Source organism: Panthera uncia, chromosome D1, assembly GCF_023721935.1.
Source record: "Panthera uncia isolate 11264 chromosome D1, Puncia_PCG_1.0, whole genome shotgun sequence".
Classification (NCBI taxonomy): Eukaryota; Metazoa; Chordata; class Mammalia; order Carnivora; family Felidae; genus Panthera; species Panthera uncia.
In genome coordinates, this window is record NC_064808.1 from 27,746,529 (window position 1) to 27,759,647 (window position 13,119).

At 33.2% G+C, this 13,119-nt stretch overlaps 1 protein-coding gene across 2 annotated transcripts in view; it reads right to left on the reverse strand.

Moving 5' to 3' along the window:
- ELP4 (elongator acetyltransferase complex subunit 4) overlaps window positions 1-13,119 on the reverse strand; it is a 243,747-nt gene that overhangs the window by 171,524 nt on the left and 59,104 nt on the right. For both annotated transcript variants that reach the window (XM_049648806.1, XM_049648799.1), the window contains exon 5: window positions 6,666-6,805. In XM_049648806.1, the coding sequence (XP_049504763.1) occupies window positions 6,666-6,805 (140 nt within the window). The remainder of the gene's footprint in view (window positions 1-6,665; window positions 6,806-13,119) is intronic.

Sequence of the window (13,119 nt, forward strand, 5' to 3'; positions counted from 1 at the left end):
CTGATGAAAGAATTGGAAGATGACACAAAGAAATGGAAAGACATTCCAAACTCATAGATTGGAAGAACACATACAGTTGGAATGTCTATACTATCCAAAGGAATCTATAAGATTTAATGCAACCCCTGTCAAAACACCAACAGTATTTTTCACAGAACCAGAACAAACTATCCTAAAATTTTTATGGAACCACAAAAGACTCCAAGTAGCTAAAGCAACCTGAAAAAGAAAAGCAAAGCTGGAGACATCATCATTCCGGAATTCAAGTTATACTACAAAGTTCTAGAGATCAAAACAGTATGATACTGGCAGAGAAAGGGACACATAGATCAACAGAACAGAATAGAAAACCCAGAAATAGATCCACAATTACATGGTCAATTAATCTTTGACAAAGCAGGAAAGAATATCCAATGGGAAAAAGACAGTCTCTTCAACAAATGGTGTTGGGACACCTGGACAACATGCAAAAGAATGAAACTGGACTACTTTCTGACACCAAACACAAAAATAAATTCAAAATGGATGAAAGACCTAAATGTCAGACCTGAAACCATAAAAATCCTAGCAGAGAACACAGGTTATAACCTCTATGGCATTGGCCTTAGCAACTTCCTACTAGATATGTCTCCTGAGGCAAGGGAAACAAAAGCAAAAATAAACTATTGGGACTTCATCCAAATAGAAACAAAACAAAACAAAAAAAACCTTCTGCACAACAAAGGAAACAATCAACAAAACTAAAAGGCAACCTTCAGAATGGGAGAAGATATTTGCAAATGACATATCTGATAAAGGGTTAGAATCCAAAATATGTAAAGAATTTATCAAACTCAACACCATAAAAATGAATAATCCAATTAAAAAATGGGCAGAAGACAAAAAAAAAAAAAAGAAAAAAAATGGGCAGAAGACATGAATAGACACTTTTGCAAAGAAGACCTACAGATAGCCAACAGACACATAAAAAGATGCTAAACATTAATATTATCAGGGAAATACAAATCAAAACTACAATGAGATATCACCTTACAGCTGTCAGAATGGCTAAAATCACCAACACAACAAACAACAGGTGTTGATGAAGATGTAGAGAAAGGGGAATCCTTTTGCAGTGTTGGTGGGAATGCAAACTGGTGCAGCCATTGTGGAAAACAGTAAGGAGGTTCCTCAAAAAGTTAAAAATACAACTACCTTATGATCCAGCAACTGCACTACTAGGTATTTAGCCAAAGAATACAAAAATATTAATTCAAAGCAATACATGCACCTTGATGTTTGTAACAGCATTATCTACAATAGTCAAATTATGGAAACAGTCCAAGTGTCCATCAACTAATGAAAGGAGAAAGAAGATGTTGTGTGTGTGTACATATATATGTACACACACACAATGGAATATTATTCAGCTATAAAAAGAATGAAATCTTGCCGTTTGCACCAATGCGGATGGAGCTAGAGTGCATTATGTTAAGTGAAATAAGTCAGTCAGAGAAAGACAAATAATGTATGATTTCACTCATATGTGGAATTTAAGAAACAAAAAACAAATGAGCAAAGGGGAAAAAAAGAGAGAGTCAAACCAGGAACAGACCCTTAACAATAGAGAACAAACTGATGGTTTCCAGAGGGGTGGTGGGCAGGGTATGAATTAAATAGGAGATGGGGATTAAGGAGTGCCCTTGTGATGAGCACTGGGTGTTGTACTTAAGTACTGAATCATTATATTTTATGCCTGAACCTAATATTACATTGTATGTTAACTAACTGGAATTTAAATAAAAACTTAAAAAAATAAATAAAATTTCAGGAGTTGCTGATTGGATGCAGGGAGTGAGAGAGAGGAGTCAAGGGTCTAAGATTACTTTATTGAAGGGAAAAGAAAATTTGGAAGGACATACATAAATAAGAGGATGTATGCCTAGGAGAAGATGACTGAAACTAGAAATGTGGGAATTAGGTGGGAAATAATAATCAAAAACCATGCATATCAATGAAGATAGCATGCCAGGATGAGTGACTAAATTCTGCATACATGAAGTCCCCTTTAAAAGATAGAAAAATGAAGAAAGGCACACATGTAAGCAAGTAATTTCTCTTCATTGGTTAAAATGAGTTTCAGGATTAATAATTCTCTCTGTCAAAATTTTTAGATATTATCTTTTTACTTTAATCACATCACCAGCAGAATGGCCAATGTGTAAAATCCCTAATCACATTTACATCTTGCCTTTCCCTCAGCTCTGAGATTTGTATTAATGTATCATTTACTATACCCTTTTAATAAAGTAATTCAGCATACTTCTGAATCTTTAGACTTACCTAGAAGTTCTCTATCAAAATTCCTTTCTCATGAGTGAATTTTCTACTTATAACTTCTAAATATATTGTGGTTCTCTGCTTTGTAATGTAAGAGATCTGTAGTTTTGAAATAGAATGTACTCTTACATGGCTATGTTTCAGTTGCTAGTTTTACCCCACTAAATCTTTGAGGTAAGAACAAGGCTGTATTAATCTGAGTTATTACTATACTTTGTCCATTGATTCACTAGTTCATCAACTATCAACTCAACACCTGTGTCCTAAATTCATGAAATAAGGAGGTATAGAAAGCATAACCCCCTTCCTCAAGGATTTCCACCGCTTGAGAGGGAAGATAAAAATGTAGGCAATACAAATAACTATACTGTAATGTGCTAAGTGTCCTGACAGAGTATGAACAAAATTAAGTTGGAATTTATGGGGGGGTACATAACTATAATTTGTCTAGGAAAATATTACAGAAGGCTTATACATATGTTCCATTTAAGTGGTAGAGAGACTTGGCCAAATAAGAAAAGGAAGGACTTCTAAAATCTTAAGTAATATTCTTATCCTCTCTCCATTGATTTTCTCCTAGAAGTTCTCCTAAAAAGATAAATGGTTCTTTCAGAATTTAGTTCGTTCAAATTAATTAATACAAAACTTCTAGTTAATATGAGAAACTAATGGCCATTTTTTGGATATCCATGTAAAAACAAAATCATGAATTTCAAAGAAACATATCAAAACAAATTCATTCTGTTTACTACCAACTGCATGTAAAGTCAATATTCAAGATATGGTCTATCAATTAAAAAAAGTAATATTTTACAATATAGCAGGTACATCAATTGGCTTTGGCTTCCATAACAAAATACTATAGACTGAGTGGCTTAACCAACAAGAATTAATTCTGTAGAAATTCTGGGGACTAGAAGTCCAAGATCAAGGTGCTAGCAGGGTTGTATCTGGTGAGGGCTCCACCACTGGGTTATAGATGACCACCTTCTTGCTGTGTTGTTCACATGGCCCTTCCTGGATTCGTGCTCAAGGGAAAGAGTAGGAGCTGGATGTCTTTCCCTCTTTTTTAAGAATACCAGTCCTATCAGACTAAGGTCCTACCCTCATGACCTCATGCAACCAAAATTACCTCCCAAAGTTTTGTCTCCAAATACCATCATATGTACTTTAACATATAAATTTGGGGTGTTGGGGAGGGAACCACAAACATTCATTTTGTAACAGTATGTTAGTAGATTTGTTAATAAATAAGAAAGCTGAAACACCATCCCTAGTATGAAGAATGGCATTATCTTTCTAGTAAGAAAACAGAACTGTCTTTGCATATCTGTTAGCAAAGATTAATTCAAAACTATGTCAAGTTAGGGGCGCCTGGGTGGCTCAGTCGGTTGAGTGTCCGACCTCGGCTCAGGTCATGATCTGGTGGTCTGTGAGTTCGAGCCCCGCATCAGGCTCTGGGCTGACAGCTCAGAGCCTGGAGCCTGCTTCGGATTCTGTGTCTCCCTCTCTCTCTGCCCCCACCTCCCCCCCGCCCCGCTCATGCTCTCTTCTCTCTGTCCAAAATAAATAAACATTAAAAAAAAACAAAAAACTACGTCAAGTTAAAAATAATCTTAGATCACAAACTTATTATCAAAATCAGTTTTCCTATCACTGTTTTGTGTCAACTTACCTGATTTACGACAATGAAATATTAAAACAAAACTATCGGGTAATATTGGTGTGATATTTCTCAGGTTTTTACAGCCAGGCTTTGCTTTGAAACCTTAAATTATATGTATGAACATTTTCCATGGGCAAACCTGCCGATGATTTTAAATCAGTTAATGCAAATTTTAAATGATCTTCAGTTTTTCTCACCATAAAAAAACTTTATGTTTCAACAGTGCCTTCAGAATATATGAAATTATATATTATATCCTCACATCTGATAGTGGGACACAACTATACCCTCTAGTCTTAATAGCAGGAAAAGTATAGACAACTGTAAAGCTTAGCTTTATTGTTCCATAAATGAACCAGTAAAGTTCATTTTAGTGAAATGAGCACATGCTTTTCATAAATTAAATCCCACATGGTAAGTACTCATTTTCAAAATTAATTTAATTACATGTTTAAAGTTTAATTACATTTAATTAAGCATTTAAGTTTAATATGAAATAAATGAATTATCAGTTAACTATGAAATGAAATATTGCCTTGATAATTGAAATCTATAAATTTTCCTATTCTATGCAAAACTGCTAGCTCTCAAAAAACATTCTGAAAAAGTATGTATTTTAAAGACTAGAGGACTATATTCTCACAGGTGATCAAGTTTTTTTTTCCTGGCACCCAGCTTCATGTGCTGCACATTTACTGCAGGAGCAAATGGAGACAGCCTGGCAGACAAAAAAAAAGCAGAGGTTTTGAAGACTTAGTCACCAACAGCCTGAAAAAGTGGGAAAGCTACTTAGCATCTCTGACCTCAAGTTTCCTATAAAATGGAGAAAATATTACTTCTTTCGGAGGGTTGTGGGAGGATTAAATGAGCTATCTCATGGTCTAATGCCTGGAACAGTGCCTGAGATGGAACAGGTATTCAATAAATGTTAATTCCCTCCTTCTTTTAGTTGCTGATTGAATGAACAAAAATCTTGTACTTTGGGGCTTAAAGAAAGTTTTATTATTTAAATGTTTTATTAGTTACAAAAGTAACACTATATTTTTTGTTCACTTACATCATACTTAATGGACATTTTATATTTTTTATTTCCCTTAGCACTCTATAAATGGAGGCAATATAGCATTATTGCTAACACAGAATTTTGAGTCAGAAAGAACCAACTTTGAATCTGGGTTCCACCACCTACTGCTTGAGGAATCAGGGAAAAGTTATTTCCCAAGCCATAAAAGCATATGTATGTCTAGTTTACTGAATGACAAAAATTTAGAATGAGTATAATCAGTATAGTCATTCAAACTTAACAAAATATTACTGATGTAGGTAGGACAAATGGTATCCCCCGGTGCTAATTTTTCACAGAAGGGTATTTATTTTCACTGAATTTAAGGGATTTTCCTAAGGATGGACTCAGCATCAGAACCCAGATTTCTTTCTTTGTTTCTTTACCAGTGTTCTTTCCTCCATAACATAGGAAGGTAAAGGCAAAGGACACCAAAGTGTCTTGAAGCAGTAAAGCAAAAGAAAGAGAGGGATCTGACTTAGGTTAATCCTGGTTCTATCACTTAATAGTTGAGCCTCAAGTAAACAACTTCTTTAAATTTTGGTATCTTCTTCTGGAAAATGGGAATACAGTTATGTTTCATACAAGGGTTTTACTAGACAACAAATGCAATGTGTAGTAGAGTGATTGACACACAGCAGTCAATCATTAATCATTGCTATTAATATTAAGACAACATCAGAGTACCATTTTTGGTAAGTCTCAAGCCACAGAATGGAGAAACCATAATGAAGCAAAGAATTTTTTTTTGAGGGGGGGGACACAGATTTAATAAAAATAAATAAGACAGCCTTTACTAAATTCTCAAGTAATATTCCTGGAAAAGAGACTTTAGACTTGTAAGTCATTTCAGTTCCTGTCTATTAAATCTCCATTTAATAACTCAGGTCACTTTGAAAATAATGGTTTTACAATATGAAAGAAAATAGAGGCAACACCCTATTCCATGGATTCGTTTCTATGATTCAACAGTTAAGAATTGAAATTAAATATTCTTAACACTATATATAAATTATTCAATGTCAAGTACTGTAATTTTCAGACTTTTGTCTTAATAAAGTTAGTATCACTATAAACATGTTGTATTTGTTTAATATTTAAAGCTCTTAACTGTAAAACTCAAAAACCCTACATTGCTCTTAAGGCAATCTAAAAAAATAGAGATTGTTTATTTATAGAATAACTAACTACAAATAGAAAGCCTTAATAAATAAAATATCGGAAAACATATTTACTTTCTGAAAGAACATTTATTGAAAAACAGCATTACTTTATACCATTTTCACTGCTAAGTAGTTTTTAGATATCTATTTGCATTTAGGACTAAAAGACCCCAATTTAAAAACTATTCCACATTTTCTCAAAATTAAAAACAGGAGGTATTATAATACTTTTCAAACTGCAAATTAAGGATAATAGCATATCCAACAGTTATAGGACCAGAAAAAGAAAACTAAATATAAAGAAATATTATGAAACATATATACAAGTAAGATCACATATTTTATAGAAAACATTTATTATTAGGATATGTACCTTTAGTTATGCATTATTTCGAAGAATGTGGTAAAAATGCATTCTATTAACCTGTGAAATCAGAAATGGGTCATTACTTACCATGGTTCTATATTAAGAGTTGAAGATGATTTTTCTGGGGAAAAAAACCCATGCCATTTTGAAGCCTCAATTAGTTCTTGTGGCATCTTTTTTGATGTATCATAATAGTGACCAAATCTTGAAGATGATACTGGTCCAGCCTGTTAAGAAAAGCCATACTGGTCATTAAAAAAATTATTGTTATTATTTTTTAATTATTGTTTTTTTAAACTACAATGTATTCAAACTACATTCAGCAAAATATTGATACATTTATGCATTTTAATGCTGATAAGGAAGAGCTGATACACATAGACTTATTAAATTTCAAAGAAGCATATAACAACTTTTATTATTTTAAATAATAGTTAGAAATCAACCTTTTCATTTCCCATGTTTCTTCACTCCTGGTGGTCACTAAATTTGATAAGAATTCTCTTTGCTTTTCTTACCTTCCTGAGTTGAAAAAAAATTAATATACATGTTTTAATTGTTTTTTAAAGATTCCAGGTTTAAATGATCAATTAAATATGGAGTTGCTAAGAACTAATGAAAACTTAAGCCAATTAAATCATTGGTGAGGGGCTCAAAAAAACTAGCTTTTTAAACATATTGAGCTGAGCATCATTTAAAACCTAAATTCTCACAAGATAGTGTGTATATACATTCAAAATTTCTTGCTAATTTTAAATTAAGCTTACAGTATAAAATGTATTGAGGATACTCCAGGTGGGAACAAGGCACATGATAAAGAGGGAGAATGTATATAAACTACATTAGATAAATCAGAAACCTGACATCATCATTAGTTCATTGATGCCTCCTCTTTTGTGCTATTGTCAGTTTCTCCAACAAATTATCTTCTACACAAATAACTCTAATAACTGTTGATGCTGAATTTATGTACATAGGATAGTAAAGGCCTAGTAACAGAACATTCTCATTATATTGCTTTGAATGGATTCTGTGCTGATTCAACTCATTAGAAATATGTACACACCTCTGTACAAAGTTGAACTCCTAACAGGTTCCACCTGGCGATAGTTTCCAATAGTTTCTAATCTAAATTTACATAGTTTCCACTGTCCTGAATGCTATAAAACAGACATATTTCAGAACATTCAACAAAACAGATAATCTGCAGATAATCTCTGCAGAAATGGAAGAGTAAATTCTCATTTTACGAAGTAACTGACAACTTTGAAATTTAGATAAGAAACAGACATTTGCTTGACACTAGATATTTGCATTTTGAGACTTAAAGGATTAATATTCTTCAACTGAATGCCTACCAACATCAACTCTACAGTAACACAGGATAAACAAATTTAAGTCTAATAGAAATATTATTCTCTGATACAGAGTCTGTGAGTTTGGCATTTACTTTCTAAATAAAATGACTGTTTATCCCTCCATAAGACACTGTTCACTTTCATTAAGGAAAGAGACCTATCAATTGGCTCCATCTAATGTTTACAATACAATATATACACAAGTGTGGTTCTCAAAACATGATTTATCTGTTTACCAAGACAGTGTTAACAAATAAAGTATGAGACATTAAAGTATACTTCTTAAAAATAGGGTAAAGTTTTTAAATGTAAAGTTATTAGTATAAAGCAATTTAAACAAGGTCTGTTCTTTGGCCTATAATCTATTCTTTATCCGGATTATAGTTCAGAATGTTTTTACTGCAATCTCTGCTAGAGCTCATCTTTTTATTGTGTAAGTCCAGGCCCCCTTAATGTTTTAGAAAGGCCTTGACTAACTGAACTTTGATCTGATGTCTTCATTGAGAAAAACACCAGGTTGCCCATTTCAGATGCAAATCCTCCTAAGGCCCAATAGAATTTAGTAAAGACAGCAAAAAAGAAGAAACAAGAAGTTTCCAGGATCCTCTTTGAGAATCCTGGGGCACACTGGTGTCCTTAATCCACGCTGCTCCATGGATTAAGGTAGGTGATAACCTTTCCTGATTCAAAAGAATAAGCAGAGTGCCTACAAACTGGGTGGAGACTAGGATTTGGTAATAATAAAACACCATGCAATAAAAGCTTGGTCTATGTCAGAAGCCTCTGAAAAGGCCTCAATGTACCACATTCCCAGGCCTAGTAGGGAAGCTTGCAAAAGCCTACCTGAATCAAATAAGCATGAATAATCTATTTTAGCAGACTGGCCATGGGGAGAGAGAAAGAAAGAGAGACTTTTCGCTTCTTTTAAGTTTGAGTTAATAAATTTATTAGTGCACTGAAGGTTCTTGAAGTCTTGGGCACTCAGAGAAATATGCTAAATTGCCAAGAAGCAAAGTATGCTTTTAAAGTTGCCGTCTCTATTAATGTTTCTAATTATAATATTAATGTGATAGAAATCTCTGATTTGGGATGAATCAAGGCAGAAAATTGATTTCATGCTGTGACAGTTTACATATAGAACACAAATAATTCATTAAAATGTAAGAATAAATTTGGAAGCTTTTCTTATTACCATTATTAATTTTTTAGAAATTATAATTAAATATGGTAACTAAAATATTCACAAGGTAGACATAAAAATTTTTACTAATGATGAAATTTTATTAATCCTTCAATAAAAATGAAAATGGAAAACAAATATATATTTATAGGAAAAACGATTCTGTAAGGTTTTTTTCTACCCATGACACAAAGCATTAACATACAATCAGATTTTTTAAATAATGTGAAATCATAAAACAAAGACTTCAAATATTTCCTCGGAAAAGAGATAACTAAATGTTTTAAATCTGAGAATAGTAATACTCTATGAAAAAATGTCAACTCCACAAATGAAAGATGCATTAAAAAAATCAAAATATCATCAATAGCTAAGTCAGTTTTACTCAGTTTGTTAAGAACATGTTGCTTTAGTTTTACATTATGAAAACTTCTATTTCACAGTCTCAAACTATCCTTTACGTTTGTCAGTTGTGGAACAGAGTATAATGGACTGGTTCAGTAAAAATTTACTATGATAAGGGAAAATTAACTCTGATGGGGGGGCCAGCAGGGGTACAGAGCAATAAAACAATACCATCCCCTACCTCCAGTATGTTAGAAAGAATCAAAACTTTTAGAGAAAAGTTGCACACAAATAAAGTCTAAATAAGACATTTTCTTATTATTGTTACCATTTCTTGTTTCTCAGTATGGCATAACGGAAAGCAAGAACCCAAATGATTAATTAACCATTTTGAGCCTCAGTTCAATCACTAATAACTATTTTGCTAGGCCGCTGTGAGAATCTAATGCAACACTGGCAATGAATATTTTGTAAATTGTGAAGCACTACATAAGTGATATTAATTATTGTTATTGTGTCATGATTCACTAGAGAACAGAAGATCCATCACTATCCTTTGCAGTAACATTGCCTTATTGAAAAAATGATATTTGTTGTCACCTGTACCATGCACATATCTATCACAGGACTATTGTGGCTCAATCACTAAGATAGAAAGCCAAGGTATAATGAGGATTTAACATAATAAAGATCTAATATATTGCCATAAAGTGCGAGAGCCTTATAACCTTTGGTAGTAGAACTATACAATATTAAAGAAATTGGGTCTCAGAATATCCTGTAAGCTACCAATTCTTGGGGTGAAAAGGGAATAGGATTTGATGATTGGACAGGGAAAAAAAGAGCATGCCTACCTAAGACAGAGAGTCAAAATGACAGGACAAGAGAAGGGGGACTTTTTAAAAACACACACCCCTCCAACTGGAAGAAGCACTGTTTTATGCTTTATTGAGCTATTGTTACTGATTTAGGTGTGCATATTCTTATCTTTTTTTTTTTTTTTTTTGCATTCCCTAAGTGGGAATGTGACTACAGTCTTAGGATCTGGTGGCAACTTATATTAAGAAGCATCTCTGATAAATGCCACAGCTAGTTTTGGACTACTTGTTTAATCTATACTCGTAATAGTGTTAACTATATTTTGTCACAGATAAAATACAGAAAACCCAGGGTTTTGTTGTTTTTAAACTAATAATGGCAAAGTAAAATCTGGATTTATAAAGTAGATGACAGCTGACGACCAAAGTCTATTAATCTCAGCAAATCCTCATTCACAAAATTTCTGTGACAGGCAAATGAACATGCTGGCCAAATTTCAAAGAAAAGCAAAGAAGCCAGAAGACGATTCTATTTTGTAAACTTGACAGAGCTAACTTATAAATACTAAGAAATTTAAATTTGACCACTGACAGTAAATTTGAAAAAAGCCATTTTTTATTTATATTAATTAATGCAACTTAACTCAGTTTTGCATTTAATTCACATTCTATATAATTCATTCACTCATGCATTCAACAAATAACTGGTGAGCACCCACTACAGGCCAGTAAAACAAGATATTCAAAGTCCCTTTCTTCCATTGAGCTTACCTACTAGTAGGAAGACAGAGATAATATTATCTGTTAGGTGATGATAAGTGCCCTGGAGAAAAATAAGACCTTGAAAGGAGATAACAGTGAGAGAGTGATTTTATTTTATAGAGAATGATAAAAAAAAATACAGTCCTGATAAAGTGATATTTTAGCGGAGAACTCAAGAAAATGGGAGAGGAAGTCATCTAGGAAAGTTCAGTGTAAGAAGAGCACAATTTTTAAAACAAACTGTAAACCTTGAAAACTGACCATGGGGCTTATGTTTCGTTTTGTTTCGTTTTGTTTTGTTTTTAAAGGAGAGAGTGGGGCCAGGAGGGGCAGAGGGAGAGAAAGGGAGACTCCCCAGCAGGCTCCAGGCTATCAGCACAGCCTGGAACCCATGAATCATGAGATCATGACCTGAGTCAAAATCAAGAGTCTGATGCTTAATCAACTGAGCCACCCAGGCACCCCTTGACAAAACAGATTTTGTAACAAGCAGTAAAAAAATAAAGCTTTAAGTTTCAGATATTTGCATCTTTACTTATAATTTCAAGTGAAGAATGTTAGTGACCAATGAAAAAACCAAAATATAATGGAGATAAGAGTAAAATAAAGTAAGTAAATGCGAGAGACAAGTGATTTATATAACCTAAAACTGGACTGTCTTTACAAGAAAGCTGATTTAACTTAGAGCTTTTGTTCATTACAGGTTCTTTCAGAATCCCACTAGAAAAATTAGAATACAGTCATTCTTCACCAAAGAGTCACCATTAAGCCCAGTAACTTAAGTGAAACTATCGGCTGAAAGACATGAATGAAGTTCTTTGCCATTAGGCTTCTCAGGTGCTAGTCCTACACTCCTTGTCTATTTTAATCTCTATCACTCTACTCACATTTTCCTAAGCAGAATAACTACATTTATTTTGGTCTCTTCTACCCAGTTCTCAATCACATCCAAGCTAGGCTATGTCTGTAACAACTGACTATGCAGAGCTTCTTCCCTTTATTTTTTAATACAAATATATGGTGTTATACTGTACACATATACCATGCACATAATACACATATTATGGTATATGTTCATTTATATGGTATATAGTTTATTTAACTAGGTGCTTACTGGTGGACATTTAGGTTCTTTCCAATCTTTTGCTATTAAAAATATACTGCAAAAATAGCTTATATATATTTCATTTTACATGTAAGTAAATATATTCATAATGTAAATGCCCCAAAGGATCAAAGGGTATATGTTTTCTATAATTCTAAAGGCTACTACCAGATTACCCTCCACAGAAATTGTACTTATTTACATTTCCACCAGCAAAGTATAAAAGTACTAATTTACCCACACCTCTGCTAATTTAGTGTCTTACCAAACATTTTAGGTTATTGACAATCTGTTAAGAGAAAAACAGCAGGTCAGTGCAGTTTTAATTTGCATTTTTCTTATTGTAAGTGAAACTGGGCATCTGCTTCTGTATGTTTAAGAGCCACTAAATTTCCTTTGTATATTTCCACCCATTTTAAAAAAATTAGGTTGGTAGACTATTCCTTATTCATTTTAGAAGTTCTTTGTATATAAGGAAAATTTATTCCTTATTCTATCAGTTGCAAATACCCTCGCTTCGGTTTGTAGTTTGTTCACAGTCATGTAAATCATGCTTAAAAATGTATTCAAATAGCTTTTCCAGCTAAATTAGAACAACTTATCATTGCTTAATATGTACCTATGAACCATATTTTATACTTAGTACACAGTTGACACTTAATATTTGCTGAACGACTGAATACATTTATCAAACACAAATGCTTATAATCTGGGCATTAATACAGATGCTGGAGATACAAGAGAAAATAAAACAGGCTTTCTGCCCTCATAGAGAATTCTGTCTGGTGGAGAAGACAGTTATACCAACAATTACTTATAACATTATATTAGAAGTACTTTAGTATATGTGCTGCCGAAGTGAGCACTATTAGAAGTACTTTAAAATACATGAAGGGCTGGGGCACCTGGGTGGCTCAGTCAGTTGAGCATCCGACTTTGGCTCAGGTCATGATCTCACGGTCCATTAGTTCGA